The 19,655-nt window shown below is 37.2% G+C and overlaps 1 protein-coding gene and 1 pseudogene across 1 annotated transcript in view; both read left to right on the plus strand.

Moving 5' to 3' along the window:
• Positions 1-18,838, plus strand: part of QRSL1 (glutaminyl-tRNA amidotransferase subunit QRSL1) — a 58,335-nt gene extending 39,497 nt beyond the window's left edge. The window contains exons 8-11 of the mRNA XM_077162546.1: positions 1,888-2,080; positions 2,581-2,698; positions 11,324-11,529; positions 13,763-18,838. Coding sequence (XP_077018661.1) covers positions 1,888-2,080; positions 2,581-2,698; positions 11,324-11,529; positions 13,763-13,986 — 741 coding nt within the window. The 3' untranslated portion in view covers positions 13,987-18,838. The remainder of the gene's footprint in view (positions 1-1,887; positions 2,081-2,580; positions 2,699-11,323; positions 11,530-13,762) is intronic.
• LOC143682856 (nucleolin pseudogene) lies at positions 5,588-9,258 on the plus strand (annotated as a pseudogene).
• Positions 18,839-19,655: the final 817 nt, after the last annotated feature.

Consider the following 19,655-nt stretch of genomic DNA (forward strand, 5'->3'; position numbering starts at 1 on the left):
ACTCAATTGGGAAAGAATAGTCTCTTCAACAAATGGTACTGAGAAAACTGGATCTTCCATCTGCAAAAAAAAAAAAAAAAAGAAGGACCCCTACCTCACACTGTATACAAGAAAATCAACTCAAAATGCATCAAAGATGTAAATATAAGAGCTAGAACTATCAAACTCCTAGAAGAAAGCATAGGGAAGCATCTTCAGGACCTTAGGCAATGTTTTTTAGACTTTATACCCAAAGTACAAGCAAAAAAACCATAGATAAATGGACCTCTTCAAATTTAAAAACTTATTCCTCGGATCATGAATATAAAATGACAACCTACTCAGTGGGAGGAAATGTTTGGAAACCACATATCTGATAAAGGATTACTATCCAAAATATGTGAAGACTTCCTTCAACTGAGCAACAAAAAGACAACCTGATTAAAATATACAAAAGACTTGAACAGACATCTCTTCAAAGAAGATATGCAGATGGCCAAAAAGCACATGAAAATATGCTCAACATCATTAGCCATCTGGGAAATGCAAATCAAAACCACAATGAGATACCATTTCACACCCATTAGAATAGAATTATTAAAAGGACAGAAAATAACAAGAATTTGGAGAAGCAGAGAAATAGGAACATTCACTGATGGTGGCAATGTAAAATGGCGCAGTCTCCATGGAAGAACGTTTGCAGTTCCTCAGAAAGCTAAGTATAGAATTACCATATGACTCAGGAATCCCTACCCCAAAGAATTGAAAGCAGAGACTTAAACAGATATTTGCACACTTGTTCATAGCAGCATTATTCACAATAGCCAGAAGATGGAAGCAGCCCAAGTGTCCATCAGCTGATGAATGAATAAACAAAATTTGGTATATACATACAATGGAATATTATTCAGCCTTAAAAAAGAATGAAGTCCTGATATATGTGACAACATACATGATCATCAGGTTGAGTGAAATAAGCTAGACACAAAAGGACAAATACTGCATTATCTCACTATTTTGAAACAATAGAATAAGCAAGCTCATAGAGACAGGTTACCAGGAGATAGAGTAGTGAAGGAATAGGAAGTTGAAGTTTAAAATGTACAGATACCAATTTGGAATGATGGAAATGATTTGGTAGTGGATGGTGGTGATGATAGTGCATTTGTGAATGCAATTAACAGCACTGAAATATGTATCTGAATAGGATTAAAAGGGGAAATGTTAGATTCTACATGTAGTGACAGAATAAAAATTTTTAAAAAATAAATGAAACTATGCTACACAGACAGTGAACCCTAAGTTAAACCATGGACTTTACTTAATAGTACAATTATAAAAATGTACTGTCATAAATTTTGGCTAATATTCCACACCAATGTAGAGTGTTGGTGGTGGAGTGGTATATGGAAATTTTATATTTTATTCATGATTGTTCTGGAAACCTACAACTTCTCTAAAAAAAAAAAAGTAACCATTATAAAAAATGTTTTATACAGTTTTTACAAATGCCCATTTCTGAAAGCATTTTTGACACTGAATACATCATTCGTGTCATTGTATAATGCTTAAATCATAAGAGGAGTAGCTTACCTTTCTTCTGAATGTCAGTGAATTAATAGTGATTTCAAAACTTGATACATGACCTAATCCCTAAACTCTGAATCTCAGTTTCCTAATATGATATTAAGAAGAGCTAGGAATGTTATAATAAATTTTTTTTTATAATGCCATAATGAAATTATCTGAAAAAGAACTTTAAATTAACGCAAATGAGTTCGATCTTTCTAGATATGTACTAGCAATTTACTCAGATTTTCTTATTATCAGAGGTCCTAAAGTACAAACTTTTATAAAACCATCTGTACACGTGTTACTAATTTTTTCATCTTGACTTTTTCCTATAAGGAATATCTTATCCCAGAATTATCAAATGAAGTACGATCTCTTTGGTGTAAGGCTGCTGACCTCTTTGAGTCTGAGGGTGCTAAAGTAATTGAAGTGTCCTTGCCCCACACCAGTTATTCAATTGTCTGCTACCATGTATTATGTACATCGGAAGTGGCATCAAATATGGCAAGATTTGATGGACTAGAATATGGTAAGTTGGATGTTTTGGGGGATTTTTAAGGTAGTTGTCACAAACATTTGAAAAGTTTGCATAATAGTGGCAGTAAAATTGTCTGAAATAATGGTAATGATTCCAAGAAGTAAATGAATGAATCATTTTACGTTTGTGAATTTAGCTTGTGTTTAACTATTCGTCATAAATAAACCATCTATCTATGTTGGTTCACCTTTCTGAACTGTCAATGTCTTGAAGGTACCTTCAAGACATTGAAGGTACAGTATCTTATCTTTGTATTCCCAGCCCATCTAATGTCATACCTGGTACATAGTAGAAGCTTAATAAATGTTTGAATGAATGAATGAGGAAGTGAGCAAATTAGATTTCTTTCTTGGTTATTTTCTTCTCTTTCCAGATGAAGAAGAGGAACCATTCAGGACAATCTCCCTAGATTTGAGTATTATTCATAAATGTGGTTTTTAGCGAAAACTTTGCTCCTTTTCAAATAGTATTTGTCTCATTTTTACTTTCAGGTCACAGGTGTGATGTTAATGTGTCTACTGAAGCCATGTATGCAGCAACCAGACGAGAAGGGTTCAATGATGTGGTGAGGGGAAGAATTCTCTCAGGAAACTTTTTCTTATTAAAAGAGTAAGATAATTAGGAATTTTCCCCACTCTTGAAACCTCAAGAATAAAATAGTACCATGTCTATTCAGGTCTTACAAGTTGAGATATTTGCTAAATAAGCAAAGTGCTATATAATTTGAATTAGAAAGGGCCTGTTTATGTCACTTTTGGTTCCTGGTTTTGTGAAAACACAAAGCATTGATTCTCTAACTAAACGAATAATACAAACTAAGTAGGAAGCCTTGAAGGATTTTAGCCTTATAAAATGTTCCCTAGGCTATTATTGCTACATTGGCTTATTGCTATCAGAACCTTAAGTGGAAGATATATTGGTGTCTCTTGAAAAATATAGTGAATTAAGTTAATTTTCCCTTGCATTATGTGTCTGTTTGTTTGAAGAAAGAATTCTAAATTAAAGTGACTCCTACTGAGATTGTCTTCAGTATATGTTTTTTTTAGGATTTTCTGAATAGGCTTCATCTTTCATACTCCCAAGTCTAAGGACATGAGAAGCATCTAAAAGAAAGAGTGGTTATTGTTATGAGTAGCTTTCTGGAGGTTTTTTCCAAAGCATTTTATTAATCTGTGTATTTCTTCAGGGCTAATAGGGTATTTTTTTCCAAAAATACTTTTTTTTATTATAATCCTTATTAAAAGACCTTTTCCATATTGGCCAGATGCTTGAAATGACTTAGAAGTTGAAAAAGAAAATGAAATATTGTTGAGAAATCTTTTAAGCAAAGAATTGTATTAAGCCAAAGATATTACATTTGCCTTATATTACTTATTAGAATCATATTGTTTATCTCAGGGCACATGTTGAAAGAATATATGTTCTTTCAGAATAATAGCATAAAAAGAAATTGAGGGAGAGGAGTATGAAAGTATCTTTCATAATCCCAGTTGGGGATATTGACAAAAGGAAATGAGAGTTCCTACTAGTATTCCTAACTATTGGGTCAGTCCCAAATTAAGTTTTTTTTGTTTGTTTTTTTGTTTTTTTGTTTTTTGTGGGGTTTTGGTTTGCTTTCTTGTTTGTTTGAGAAGGGGTAGAAATGGGTGATAAGGTATTTTTAGCTATTGAGTCAGTCCCAAGTTGAGTCCATTTGTTTTTGGCGGGTGGTGGTTTGGTGTGCTTGCTTACTTGTTTGTTTTGGGAGGGGTGGAAATGGCTAATAAGAAAAATGGAATTTGGGGTGCTTATTTTTTACCTTAAAATGTCAATTTGTTTACCAGGAACTATACCTCAGTTTAGAATTTTGCCATTTTTCTGTTACCTTTTGTTCAAAAACCAGAAATTTATTGAATTAGGAATCTAGAATTTACTTTTATTTTTAATTGGCATATTTACTTTTTGTTGTTGTTGTTTTTGCATGGGCAGGCACCGGAAAACGAACCCAGGTCTCCAGCATGGCAGGCAAGCATTCTGCCACTGAGCCACTGTTGCACTGTCCGCATATTTACTTTTAAAGCACATTTAAATCTTCCTCTTGCCACTTGTTACCTGTTTGTCCCATATATATTTTATTTCTTTTAATCTCGTTTTCTGCTGTTATTTTTGCTTTAAATAATACATTATCTCTTAAAGAGAGTTAAAATGAGGAAAAAATAATGATTATATTTACCTACACAATTACCATTTCTGGCACATTTCTTTCCTTTGCATAGAAAAAAAAAAAAGACTCATACATCCCATGCCACTTACCCCTCCCTCTCATTGACCCACAATATTTCAATCTACCCAATTTTTACCCTTTATCTCCCCCATTCTTTATTTTTTATCCTTATTTTTTTTTTATTTATCTCTGCCGATCCTGGATAAAAGGAATGACACAAGGTTTTCACAATCACACAGTCACATTGTAAAAGCTATATAGTTATACCATCTTCTTCAAGAATCAGGGCAACTGCAGAGTGATTTTAACAGTGAATAAAAAAGTATTTGCAAAATCCCCTTGGGGAAATGGGGAAAAAGGGGGAAAATTCAACTGTTCCATTTAGAGAATTCCTGATATTCTTGCAGGCAGTGGGAACAACCAAATCAAAAGGCCAAGCCCTCAATCTTGGCATTTGCCCCTATGAAACTTATTCCTGCAAAGGACAGGCTAAGCCTACTAAAAACTAGGCCTAAGAGTCACCCTCAGAGAACCTCATTTGTTGCTCAGATATGGCCTCTCTCTCTAAGCCAACTCAGCATGTGAACTCACTACCTTCTCCCCCTACATGGGCCATGACTCCCGGGGGTATAAATCTCCCTGGCAACATGGGACAGAAAGCCTGGGATAAGCCAGGACGTGGCAAGAAAACCTTCTTGACCAAAAGGGGGAAAAGAGAAATGAGACAAAATAAAGTGTCAATGGCTGAGAGATTTCAAACAGAGTTGAGAGGTTATCCTGGAGGTTATTCTTTTGCACTATATAGATATTCTTTTGTAGTTTATGGTGTATTGGAGTGGGTAGAGGGAAGTACCTGAAACTGTTGAGCTTTTTCTAGTAGCCTAGATTCTTGAAGACAATTATCTGAAGATATAAAATTTATAACGTGACTGTGTAACTGTGAGAACCTTGTGTCTGATGCTCCGTATATCTAGCGTATGGACAGATGAGTGAAATATATGGATAAAAATAAATGAATAAATAATAGGGGAAACAAAGGATAAAATAAATTGGGTAGATGGAAACACAAGTGGTCAATGAGAGGAAGGGTTGAGGGGATGGTATGTATGAGTTTTTCTTTTTATATCTTTTGCTGGACTGATGCATATGTTCAAAAAATGATCATCGTGATGAATATACAACTATGTGATGATGTTGTGAGCCATTGACTGTACACCATGTATGGAATGTTTTTATATCAACAATATGTGTTTATACATTAGGTTTTTACAATAAAAATATTAAAATTGGAAAAAAAAAAAAAAGAATCAGGGCAACTGGAATCTTGACTCTAGCTGTGAGCCAAGGGCTGTACTCCAGCATCTTCAGTAGGTGCAGCCACCATCGGTGTGTTTCTCAGGGCTCATCTGTGCCACTCTTCTGCCTCACACTCTGCCATCATAAGCTGCCTTCATGGTGAAGCTCGCAGAGGCTGGTAAAAGTCATGACCCCAAGAAAACGGCTCCTGCCGCAAAGGAGGTAGAAGGTAGTGATGATGAGGAAACAGCAGAAGATGAAGAAGATAACAGTGCAGTAGAGGTTTTCATTTCTCAGAAAAAAGGCAAGAAGACCATTGCAACTCCAGCAAAGAAGGTAGTGGTTTCCCCAACAAAAAAGGTTGCAGGCGCCACCCTGCCAAGAAAGCAGCAGCCATACTGGCCAAGCAGATGGGTACACCAACCAAAGCAATAGCAAAATCTGGCAGAAAGGGAACCGTGCCTTGTAAGGCAGTGGTAGTGGCAACCCTTGGTAAGAAGGGAGCCATGGCCCCAACCAAGGGGGCAAAGAATGGTAAGAATGCCAAGACGGATAAAAGTGATGAGGAAGATGATGAAGACAGCAAGAAAGAGGATGAGGATGAATTTGAATCAGCAGTGATGAAAGCAGTAGCTACTGCTTCTGCCTCAGAGGATGAGGATGATGATGAGAATGAGGATGATGATGAGGATGATGATGACGAAAAAGATGACTTTGAAGAAGCTATAGAGACTATGCCAGCCAAAGGAAGGAAAGCTCCTACAAAAGCTGTTCCTGTGAAAACCAAGAGCATAGCTGAAGATGAAAAGGAGGAGGAGGAAGATGACGATGAGGAGGAGGAGGAGGAGAAAGAGACCGTCAAAGAAGCACCTGGAAAATGAAAGAGGGAAATGTCCAAGCAGAAAGCCACTCCTGAAGCCAAGAAACAGATAGTAGAAGCATTAGAAACTACAGCTTTCAATCATTTATTTGGAAACCTGAACTTCAACAAATCTGTTCCTGAATTGAAAATAGGGATCAGTGACCTTTTTGGTAAAAATGATCTGGCTGTCATGGATGTCAGATTGGTGTGTCTAGGAGGTTTGACTATGTGGATTTGAATCTGCTGAAGACCTGGAAAAAGCCTTGGAGCACACAAATTCAAAAGTCCTTGGTAGTGAAATTAAGTTAGAGAAACCAAAAAGAAAACACAATAAGAAAGATCAAGATGCCAGAACACTTTTGGCAAAAAATCTGCCTTACAAAGTGACTCAGGATGAATTAAAAGAAGTGTTTGAAGATGCCGTGGAGATCAGTTTAGTCAGCAAGGATAGGATGAGTAAAGGAATTGCTTACATTGATTTTGAGACAGAAGCTGAGGCAGAGAAAATATTGGAAGAAAAGCAGAAAACAGAGATTGATGGACAATCTGTCTCTGTACTACACAAGAGAGAAAGGGCAAAGTCAGGATTATAGAGGTGGAAAGAATAGTATTTGAAGTGGTGAATCGAAAACTCTGGTTTTAAATAGCCTCTCCTGCAATGCAACAGAAGAAACACTTCACGAAATATTTGAGAAGGCAACTTCTATCAAGATGCCCCAGAACCAAAATGGCAAATCTAAAGGGTTTGTGTTTATAGAATTTGCTTCATTTGAAGATGCTGAAGAAGCTTTAAATTAATAAAAGAAGAATTGAGGGCAGAGCAGTCAGGCTGGAGTTAGAAGGGTCCAGGGGATCACCTAGTGGAAGAAGCCAGCCATCCAAAACTCTGTTTGTCAAGGGTCTGTCTGAGGACACCAGTGAAGAGATTTGAAGGAGTCATTTGATGACTCCATTTGTGCCAGGAGTGTCACTGACTAGGAAGCAGGATCCTCCAAAGAATTTGATTTTGAAGACTTCAGTAGTGAGGAAGATGCCAAAGATGCCAAGGAGACCGTGGAAGATGATGAAATTGATGGAAATAGTTACTTTGGACCTTCAGGATAACTTCTTGACTCTGTGAAATCTTTCAGCCACTGAAACTTTATTTTCTTTGATTTCTCTCTTTCCCCTTTTAGTCAAGAAGGCTTTCTCATTCCCATGATGCCGAGTACTGGCTCATCCCTGGGAATCAAGTCCCATGTTGCCAGGAAGATTTATACCCCTAGGAGTCATGTCCCATGTAGGGCGAGGGAAGTGAGTTCACCTACCAAGTTGGAATAGAGAGAGAGACCTGTGCGTCATGTCCCATGGTACCAAAGAGATTTATACCCCTGGGAGTCATGGCCTACATAATGGGGAAGGTCGTGAGTTTACCTGCCAGATTGGCTTAGAGAGAGAGAGGACTGCCAAGTTGGCTTAGAAAGAGAGAGGCCACATCTGAGCAAGCAAAGAGGTTCTTCAACGGTGACTGTTATGCGTAATTTTCAGTAGGCTCAGCCTCTCCTTTGCAGAATACACTTCAGAAGGGCTAACCCAAAGATTGAGAGCTCATCCTATTGAACTGTTTGTCCCCACTGCTTGTGAGAATGTCACAAGATGGGGAAGTTGAATATTTCCTTCTTTCTCCCCAGTTCTCCAAGGGGACTTTGCAAATATTTTTTTATTCTCTACCTGCATTACTCTGGTAAATACATTGGAGCATCACACTAACCTGTACAAACCAACAAGATCTCATGCCCTATTCATGATTCCATGTTATTATGGTGTTCAAGTAAACTTACCATACAAGTTAAATTAGATTATGTGCTACCCAAAATGTAAATTTTTCTGTGCTTCCATTGCTGCATTCAGAATCATTGATCTTTTCCTCTGCTGTGTCATTCTGTTGTCCATCCTATCCAGTAAATTTTTTATTTCATATATTGTATTTTTGTCTCTAAAGGTTGTAGACTGGTCTTTTAATCTCTCATTTTCTCATCATTTTATGTTTTCCTCTACCTTCTTGAATGTGTGGAACAAATCTCCAGGAGCTCTTTTAATGTATGGAACTGTTTCTGTTGCTTGTTTTTTTTTCCTGGTTAAAGGTCTTATTTTCTGCTTCTTTGCATGCTTGGCCATTGTAAATTTTACATTGTCATGTGCTACATTTCTGTTGTATTCCTTTAGACAGCATGGGTTTTTGTTTAGCATATATTTACATTACTTGGAATCTATTGGAATCTTTGAGTGCTTGCTTTTAAGCTTTTTTAGGATAGATCTAAAGCAGTCTTTATTCTAGAGCTAATTAAACTCCACTTTTAAGGCATACCTTTGTAGATTCTATGAAATGTCCAATGTATTTCAATGTCCTCTGGCTGGTGATAAACTATTTTTGGCCCTGTTTGAGTTCTAGGAATTGTTTTAGTCTACTGTGTTTTGGTGATTGTTTCCCCAGCCTTGGGAATTTTTTCTTGTGCATGCACAGATCAGTACTCAGCCAAAGACCTGACAAACCTCTCTACAGATCTTTGAATCTCTCTCTCTGTTGCTTCCTCCTCTCCTGTACTGCACTCTGCAAATTCTAGCTGCCTTTGCCTCCCTGAACTTCAGATCTCTGTCTCTTTAACATACTGAGACTTCTGGTCTCTGTTTGATTCCTCCTCTCTGGGCTGAGTCGTAGAAGTTGCCTGCATGCAGTAAGCCGAGGAAATTGAAGGGCTTACTTCATTTGTTTCCCTTCTCTTCGAGCTCCCTTTCCTGAATGCGTATTTGAGTATGTGCATGTATGTGCATGTGTGTGTGTGTGTGTGTGTGTGTGTGTGTCTTTATTGTGAAATATAACATATATACAAAAAAAAGCAATAGATTTCAAAGTGCATTGTAACAAGTAGTTATAGAACATATTTCAAAGTTTGGTATGGATTATAGTTCCACAATTTTAGGTTTTTCCTTCTAGCTGCTCCAAGACCCTGGAGACTAAAATAAGTAATGATTCAGCAGTCATACTCATTTGTTAAATCCTATCTTCTCTAACTCCTCCTCCTTTGATCTTTCTTTCTCCCAATCTTTAGGAGTATTTGGACTATGCCCATTCTAACTTTTTCATATTGGAAAGGGCTGTCAATAATATGGAATAGGGGGTTGAAATGAGTTGATGTTCTGGAGAAGCTGGCCCCTCTGGGTTCGAGGTCTCACCTGGCCTAGGAACCCAACTGGGTTGTAGGTTTCTGGAAAGTAATCTCAGTGCATGGAACTTTTGTAGACTCTCAGATAGAGTCCTAGGTGTTCTTTAGGGTTGGTAGGAATCGTTTTGGTTGGAGTTTGGCAAACCCTGGTAAATAACAATATCTAGCTGAAGCTTGCATAAGAGCAGCCTCCAGAATAGCCTGTTGACTCTATTGAACTCTCTCAGCCACTGATATATTATTTTATTTATTTATTTTGTGTATACGGTGGTCACATTTCATTCTTTTCCCACATGAGTATTCTGTTATTGCAACACCATTTGTTGAATTTTTGTTTGTTTCTGAAAGTGCATGGGCCAGGAATCAAACCCAGGTCTCCTGCATGGCAGGTGAAAATTCTATCACTGAACTATGTTTGCATCCCCCTTGTTACAATTCTGTTCCAGCATTTGGTCAGGTAGGCATTGTCAGTCCTGTGCTGCCAGGGCCAGACTCATCCATGTGTGAATGCCTGTTTTTTAATGTCTCAAAATGGTGATTCGTGTGTTTTGTCCAGTTTTAAAGTTGTTTAAAGTGGTGAGTAAAGCTTGTTCCTATTACCCCATTATGGATGGAAGCAGAAGTTCTACATTGAAACCACATTTAGAGTGGGAAGAAGTTTAATTTGTTCTTTCATAAAATTCAGGTTTTTAGAATGTTGCTAATATGGTATTCCAAACATTAACAGTTATTGTTGTTGTGTATATGTGATGCTTGCGGTATCTCTCAGGTTGATACCTGCATTCAACCCTGTGGTCAAATGATAGTAAGGATACCTAATATTTCTATAGCATTCTTTTAGGATAAGAAAGGTTTCACATTTTTGTCTCATTTTATTTGGTCTTTAGTAGGACTGGAGTTTATATACTTCTTTACAACTGAGGAGACTAATAGTTAGTTGCTTTGCTGGCTTTCCTCAACAGCATTAGCAGTATCTAACATGTCTTGTCTTTTCATTTTCTTTTAATCATTGAATTAAGTCACTTCTGTATCTTTTTCCTTATTCTCTTCAGTTAACATCCTTTCTTGATTTCACTTTTCCACTCCAGGAGTGTGCTTATCCATAAAATACAAAATAGTAAACATTGCATACTTTTCCTTTTTGTTTTCAGAACCTCTTTTCTAGGAGCATTTCCTAATGCCTAATCCAGATACCATGTTAAAATTTTGCAAAGCCTCAGAGTCCTTATAATAATGATTAGTTATTACTTATAATATAGATAAAATAAGACATTGTAATCGAGGATTGGAATAAGCCTCTGGAGGCCTAAATTCTAGTCCTTCCTCCACAACTGCCTATTTTGCAACCTTCCAAAAGTCATTTAATTGCTGTACACTTGATTTTCCTCACTTGGTTTAGTGATTTTCCTGGAAGTGTTAATAATTTATTGTTATGTGTGTATACATGCAGCAAGAAGAGGCAATCCTGATTGATTACATGCAAGATATATAAACTTTCAGGATAACAGCACAGCTGAACAAAATTCAGTGTTGTGTGTTGTTAGGAACCTTAGTGATGCCTGCTCATAAAGGCCAAGAACCCCGTGATTCTTCAAGAAGCCTAATGTATGAGAATTGACAAAGGAGTAATAAAAAGCTCTTAAAATGTCATCTATTTTTTTTTTCCACAGAAACTATGAGAATTATTTCATCAAAGCACAGAAAGTGAGGCGGCTCATTGCCAACGATTTTGTGAATGTTTTTAACTCAGGAGTGGATGTCTTGCTAACTCCTACTACCTTAAGTGAGGCGGTATCATACTTAGAGTTCATCAAAGAAGACAACAGAACCCGAAGTGCCCAGGATGATATTTTTACACAGTCTGCAAATATGGCAGGTGAGGGGCCCTCAAGAATGTGTGGTTCTCTTCAAATTTTTAGGCAGCCACCCTGGTCTGCAACTTGGGTCTAACCATACTGATCCCTAAAGCAATAACTTGTCCTTCTGCAATGTTTATGGATGTTTTCATGTGTGTTGTAAATATATATTCTGAACCAATCCACTTAAAATACTATATATTTTAATTTTAATTTTGAAAATTTCAAACCTATAGAAAAGTTGAAAAAGTGGCATAATGAATGTCCAAATGCCCTTCACCTAGATTCATCATTTTTAAAATTTTGCTGTCTCATTTGCTTTCCCCTTCCCCTCTCTCTCCACACACACACATGCACACACACGCGCGCGCACGCACACACACACAACAGTACTTTGTTTTTAGGTAAATCATTTGGAAGAAACTTTCAGACATTATAACTGTCCACCCTTAAATGCTTTAGCATGAATCCTCTAAAACTAAAGACCTTCTCCTGTATAACCACAACTAACATTAATTCAATAATAGCACCCAAATATAATCCATATTCAGATTTTCTCAATTACACTAAAAATGTCTTTATAGTTGTTTTATCCCTGATCCAGGATCCAATCAAGGTTATCTATTACATTTGTTTATGGTGTCTTTTTAAAATCTGGAATAATCCCCCTACTTTGTTTTGTGTTTTTTGTTTTTTTAAAGAACTACATCAGACAGTGTTATAATTTGTTTCAATTATAACACATACAGTAGCATGCTTAAGAGGAGAAGGAAAGTCTGTTGTTTTTACCTGTTTTTGCTTCGTGTATTCATTTTTCTTCCTGTTGTTCCAGTATTCTGTATAGAGAACTTCTTTAAGCCTTTCATCTAAGGTAGGACTGCTACCAACACATTCTTTCAGCCTTCCTTCATCTGTAAATGTCTTAACTTCCCCTTCATTTTTAAAGGATATTTTTGTGGATATAAGATCCTGATTTGACACATCCTTTCTTTAATACTTAAAAAATATTGTGTCACTTTCTTCTGGCTTGCATAGTTTCTAATAGGAAATCCCTACTTTTTTAAAATTTTGTTTTGCATGACAATGATTATTTTGTCCAGGCCAGTTGTCCTATAGAATGTCCCCCAATCTGGATTTGTCAGATTGTTTCCTCATGATTGGACTGAAGTAAATATTTTTGACAGAAATATCACACAGTGTTCACATTAGGAAACAGTTAATGTCAGTTTTTCACTTTTGGAATGCTAAGTTGATCACTTGGTTAAAGGAGTTAACTGCCAGATTTTTTCATTGTAAAGATTCATTCTTCTTTTTATCATTTATATGCAATTTGTAGAGGGATAACTTTGAGACTATGAGAATATTCTATTCCTCAATAATCTAGGGATTATCTAAGAAATTGCAAACTGCTGACATTTCTAATTCTGTCATTCTTCTACGTTTACTAACTAGCAGTCTTTTCTAAAGAGAATTCCTTGTGTGTTTTCTTTAATTGTCTTATCCTTTTTTGATGCTCAAATTGTCCCAAATTTGGCCAATTGGAACCTCTTTGAGTTGCATGTGTCCTTTAGACCTGTCCCCCTTAATCTTTGAAAACTTCTTTGTTTTATGGCCTCAATAAGATGTCCCAGGTAGTACTTTCCCTGCCCCAACCCTGGAATTTAAATTACCCTGAGATACTATTTCTCATCTAACAGACTGGTAAAAATTCAAAAGCTGAACAGCACACTTTGTTAGCTAAACAGAGTATAAGAAAAGAAGCACTCATTTTGCAGTGGGAGTTCAAAATGGCATACCTTCTTTGGAGGGGGAATTTAGAAATATCTTATTACATATATATTTATCCTTTGATGAAACAATTCTTCTTCATCTGAGAAACTTAAAGAGTACAAAAATAGGTGCAGTATTATTCACTGGTACATTGTGCAAAATAGCTAAGTATTGGAAACAATTTAAATGCCCAAATATGGAACACTGGTTGAATTAATTAATGGTATAACCACAATGGAGTATTGTACAGCTATAAAGAAAGAAATGAAGACGGTCTTTGTGAACTGATACAGTGTGATTTCTAGGATATATTATTAACTGAACAAAGCAAAGTACAAAAGCGTGTATGTATACTATATTAAATTTTGGTTCTTTTTTAAAAACCTTATACTTCTTGTACCTCCTAGCACTGGAAAGTGGAAGAGGCTTATGCTGCTTAGGAGGAAGAATTAACCAACCAATGGGTTTCTTTCTTTTCCTCAGGATTGCCAGCAGTGAGCATCCCTGTGGCTCTTTCAAGCCAAGGATTGCCAATAGGGCTACAGTTTATTGGACGTGCATTTTGTGACCAACAGCTTCTGACAATAGCCAAATGGTTTGAAAGACAAGTACAATTTCCTGTTATTCAACTTCAAGAACTAATGGATGATTGTTCAGCAGTCTTTAAAAATGAAAGCATAGCTTCCATTTCTCTACTAAAACAGTAGTGATAAAAATATCATGCAAATTTAAATGATTTATTAAAGCATTTATCCTCTAGAGAAGTCAAGTGATCTTTCTAAATTCTTATAATTAGGTTCATTGTCAGCACAGCCAATCCTTGGGATCACTTTTTAAAATTCTTGTGATACAAGTTAATTTTTTCTAAATAATCTGTCAGTCAGCATTTATTAAGCATCCCCTAAGTACAAAGTACAGAATTTCTACTGTAACACAATTTGTATATATACCTGAAAATTGATGCATTTTGCAAAATTGTGCATTACAAAGAAAAGAATTTACAGTTAAAAAAAAAAAAGATCAAGGGTAAAACCTCTCCATACTTATGCATCTTTGTAACCAAAGCACTAACAAAAACAATAATTCACACCTTTGACCCACATAGGCCATCAACATGTAGTGGAGGTACCTCAGGGGATGTTAAAAATGCACAGAAACAATGAAATGGAAATGTTAGCTTCTTGGTGCTGAGCAAAGCAGGTGGTGGAGGCACGCAACTCACAGGAGGAAGTACAACCTGCTGGGGACCAGAGACATGCATGACTGGGGGTTTGCCTCTCTGGGGAGGGGTCCCAGGTGCAAGCGATCCTTTTATTTCTTTAAAATTAGAGCTGAAACAACTGAGGACTTTTTTCTTTTCCTGCTAAAGGTTAAACTTGTATTTCTGTTATTCAAGGAGTCACAGCAAACTTCCATGTCACCCTAAGTTCATTCTCCTATTTACTGATCCAAATGAACTAATTGGTGCCATAGGAACATTTGTTGTAATCTAAGACACTGTACTGGAAATGGTGGATGTTTTAGTGAGAGAGGTTGGAGATTCACGAATAATATACAATCTGAAAAGCTTGGATTTAATTTGGTGAGGATAGTAAAGGAAAGAGGCCCATGGCAGGACCCTCCTTCCCCCAGATTCTCTATTCTTCCTAGTTTCCTTACCCTCTTGACTTTCTTTGCAAGTGCTCCCTATTTGGGCCTGTTATACCCAAAGAAATATTAATAGGGATCTGATCTGTATTCTGTTATCTCATGTTGATCAGACATTCTAATTAGGCACTTACATATTACTGATTTATGAAAATAGAATCTGAATTATTATTTAGTGAATTTACATTGTTTAGTAAGAAAAATCTATGAAACATGATGTGTTGATTTGAAACTGTTGTGTACCCCAGAAAAGCCATGTTCTTTAATCCTGTTTCAATATTGTTGGGTGGTACCTTTTTGATTAAGTCGTTTCCATGGAGATGTGACCCATTCAGATGTGAGTGGTACCTTTTGATTAGGTGATTTCCATGGAGATGTGTCCCCACCCATTCAAGATAGGGTCACTTACTGGAGTCCTTTAGGAGAGAACCATTTTAGAAGAAGCTTCAGAACCCACACAGCCAGACACCTTTGGAGATACAGAAGGAAAATGCCCCTAAGGAAGTCCTTTGAAACCAGAAGCCTCAAGAGAAAGCTGGCAAATGTTACCATGTGCCTTTCAGCTGACAGAGGTGTTCCAGACCCAGCAGCTTTTCTTGAATCAAAGTATCTTTCTCTGGATGCTTTAGTTTGGACATTTTCATGGCCTTGGAACTATAAACCTGTATAAATTTCCTTTTTAAAAGCTTTTCTATTTCTGGCATGTTGCATTCTGGCAGCTTTAGCAAACTAAAATGCATGATATATGTGACAGAAAAATAATAAAAGAGGCAGAACCGGCTGCAGATCCCCTGGAATAATACATCATGGAATTTGACCTACCTGTGCACTTATAAGACCAAACTAAAACATTAGAATTACTTTTATTTTTTTTCATGGGCAGGCTCCAGGAATTGAACCCAGGTTTCTGGCATGGTGGGCAAGAATTCTGCCACTGAGCCACTGTCACACTGCCCTAGGTTTACTTTTCATTAATAGTTTTCTTTCCTGCTTTAAATCCTCCCACTCAATGTGATAAACTTTATATAAATCTTGATGTGCCACATCCACCAATATTACACATTTTGACCCTGAATCCCTAGAAGAGGAAGTGATCCATAAAAGATCACTGGATGCATTACTTCATAACAAGAGGAAGCCATCTTAGTTGAAATTGAATGCATTACTTCATAATAAGAGGACACCATCTTAGTTGAAAGAGCTAGTATGGTGTAAGAGGCTGAACACATTGTATTGGTTTGAAGTTGCTTTGTACCCCAGAAAAGTCCATGTTATTTTATCCATTCTTGTTGGTGCAGACATTTTGTGGGTGGGACCTTTTGATTAGGTTGTTTCAATTGAGACGTGCCCCACCCAATTCAAGCTGGGTCTTAATCCTTTATGAAGATAAAGGACAGAAAAGCAGAGAGAGCTCAGAAAATACAATAAGAGAGTGAGAGAGAGCTTAGAGAGAAATACCCCAGAAATGCTAAGAGAGTACTCACAGATGCTCAAAGAGAAAACTACTGAAATCAGAAGCTGAAAGCAATGGAACCTGGGAGCGAAGGACCAGCAGACACCAGCCACGTACCTTCCCCTGTGACAGAGGTGTTCCAAATGCCTGTGGCCTTTCTTCAAGAAGAGAAGGCACCTTCTTGATGCCTTAATCTGATCATATTCATGGCCTTAGAGCTGTAAATTTGTAAACTAATAAATCCCCATTGTAAAAGCCAATTTATTTCTGGTATATTGCATTCCAGCAGTTTTAGCAAACCAAAACACACCTTTGCCCATATTTTATTTACGTAGGTACAATTTGAAATTAATTTTTTCTAAAAACATTTTACTCTCTTATTCCCATATGTCTACTTGAGTCGCACTAATGATTTGAATCTGGAAGTAGGGAAGTAAAACAGTTACTGTTCTCACATAGTACCCAACTAACATGAAATGATACCTAATTTGTTTTTTTCTCTTCCATCTTTACCGTAAATCTAATGGTCTTCTTTTACCAAGTCACTGTCTGGGGATTTAAGTGGCAAATGGTTTCTGTGTCTTAGCTAATTAAAGCCTGAAATTGTTAGCAGTAGGGCCATAAGAGCAGCTCTTCTGCAAGGCGAAGGTATCTACAAATAGGAGTTCCTCGATAATCCAGAGTAAAACAGTACAAAAAAGGTTGAGGGGAGGGGTTGGTGTAAAGCAAAAGTTTGAATCAACAACAAAAGCATTGCCAGAATGAAAAAAAAAATAAAGTCATACAGCACAAAATTGGGCACACAAATGCCACCCAGAGCCCAAGGAGCTAGAGGGAGCAAATGTTCCCTTTGAATGGCTATACTAGGACCTCTGTTCCAACAAAAAGAAATTGGGCTGCCTAGAAATGGGTGGCAGGGTACAGAAGAGAAGCTTCTGAAGATAACAGAGTGGTGGTTCCTACGAGAAAATAACTGTACCTCTAAAATAAGCAAGGAGGACCTTTAGGATTTTGGAACAGAGTCTGACGGACAGTGAAAAGAATTATGGTTGCAGTGTACCAAAATGTAAACCAGGAATTCTGCAAGCTTTATGTCACACCCTGTTCCATTTAAAGCAGGAGAGTAAACTAGTGGAATTTTAAAAACAGCTTTTATTATGAACTTTCACTCATTAACTACTTTTAGTTTTCCTCCCTGTCTTCAAACATCTAATTATCTACACCAAGGCTAAAAGGGTAAAATATATTCATTGTGTTTAGAAGTACCAGAGGACAATTTAAAATATAAGGCTCTCCTATGCAGTATTTGAATTAGAACATAAACCTGAAAATTTAATAAAGGCAAATAACATGAGAAAAATACAGCCAAGATTAAATAAAAATATTAATTATAGAATTTCAGAGAGACTTTTAAGTTTCTTTTTCTTCAGATCTTAATGGGATAGAAGTCCAAAAGGATTTTAGGCACCTTATAAAATTTATCAATACAATGGTATAAAAGTAAACAGTTGAGGAAATCAGCAAAGTGAAAATAAAAATAGGGGAAAAAATTAAACCTGGAATAAGATTACAATCTGAAGATGCCTGTGCCTAAGACTGCACAGTGTGATATGGTGAAAAACTTCCCATTAGCTTTCCTAGGTGTTCTATAGTGTGGGATTAAGGGCACCAGATTTAAAACTCAAACAAACTTGGGTTTGAATCCTATTACTGCCATTTGCAAACTGTGTAACCTCTTTGAGCCTCAGTGTCCTAACCTGTAAAATGGAGATATCTACTCCATGGGGTGGCTAGAAGCAGGATTAAATTTAAATGATGCACTGAAAGTATCTAGCATGATGCTTGATACAGAGTGAACAATAATTTATATCTATATTTAAATGCATGCAATCATGCATTTGTCATCTTTTATAGAGACCTTATGGTAAACTGATGGCAGATGGCCAAATTGCAGCATAATAAAGGCTTTTCTGGGAATCTGGGTAACTCTCTGATAATCTGGCTGCCTGCAAGGAAAAGGTTTAAAATATCTGGAAGGATTGACGGACTGCATATTTTTAAAGCAATTTCTGTGAGCTTTTGATAAAGAATTGGCTAACAGTGTTATTTCAGTTTGTTAAAGCTACCGGAGTGCAATATACCAATAATGGAACAGCTTTTAAAAGGGGAGTATATTAAGTTGCAAGTATGAAAATGTCCAAGTTAAGGCACGAACAAGAGATTGCCTTCAGTCAAGAAAGGCTGATATCATCTGGAACATCTCTGTCAGTTGGGAAAGCACGTGGCTGGTGTCTCTGGCTTCTGTATGCCTTTGTCATCTAGAAAGGCACATGACAATATCTGCTAGCTTTCTCTCCTCATTTCATAAGGCTTCCTCAGGTGTTTTCCCTCTGCATCTCCAAAGATCGCTGGCTGTGTGGGCTCCATTGGCACTGAAGCTTTTTCCAAAATGGTTTCCTCTTAAAGCGCTCCAGTAAGCAACCCCACCTTGAATGGGTGGAGATACATCTCCATGGAAACCATCTAATCAAAACTTGCCACCCACAATTGGGTGGCTCTCATCTCCATGGAAACAATAAAAAAGATCCCACCCATCAATATTGAATGAGGATTAAAGAACATGGCTTTTCTGGGCTACACAACAGTTTCAAACCATCACATTCTACCCTTTGGACCCCCAAAAGACATGTTCTTTCCAAATGCAAAATACATTCAATCCAACGCAATATCATAGAGCCTTAAACCATTTCAGTAAGATTGCAAATACAATACAAAATCAGAAACAGTACAAAATCTCATCAAAGTCAATTACAGGCAAGGTCTGTTCTAAGGCAAAATTCTCTGGCTCTGTACCTGTAAAACTCAACAAGTTCTCTGCTGCCAACATGCAAAGGAGGAACAGGTTAGATGTTCCTATTTCTGTAGGGAGAAATTGGAAGGAACACACGGGCCACCAAAGGCAAACAATTCCTGAAACCTGCATGGCAAACTCCATCAGATCTCAAATTCTGAGAGTCACTTATCCTTGGGGTTTAGAAAATGGAAGCCCCACCCTTTCCAAGGCCTTATGCAGCAGCCCTGTTCTCTCCAAATGCAAATTTGGAGGACATTGGGAAGACAACTGTTTTCTTGGTTCCACCCTCTCCAAGCATTGGGGTAGTACCTGGGCTCTGTCATCTCTGGGGCACACACTCAACCCCTCCAGAACAATATGGTGGCAGTACAGCTCTCCCCAATCTCCAAGGAATGTGCTCCATCCTCTCCATGACCCAAGGT

The sequence above is a fragment of the Tamandua tetradactyla genome, chromosome 5 (assembly GCF_023851605.1).
Source record: "Tamandua tetradactyla isolate mTamTet1 chromosome 5, mTamTet1.pri, whole genome shotgun sequence".
Classification (NCBI taxonomy): Eukaryota; Metazoa; Chordata; class Mammalia; order Pilosa; family Myrmecophagidae; genus Tamandua; species Tamandua tetradactyla.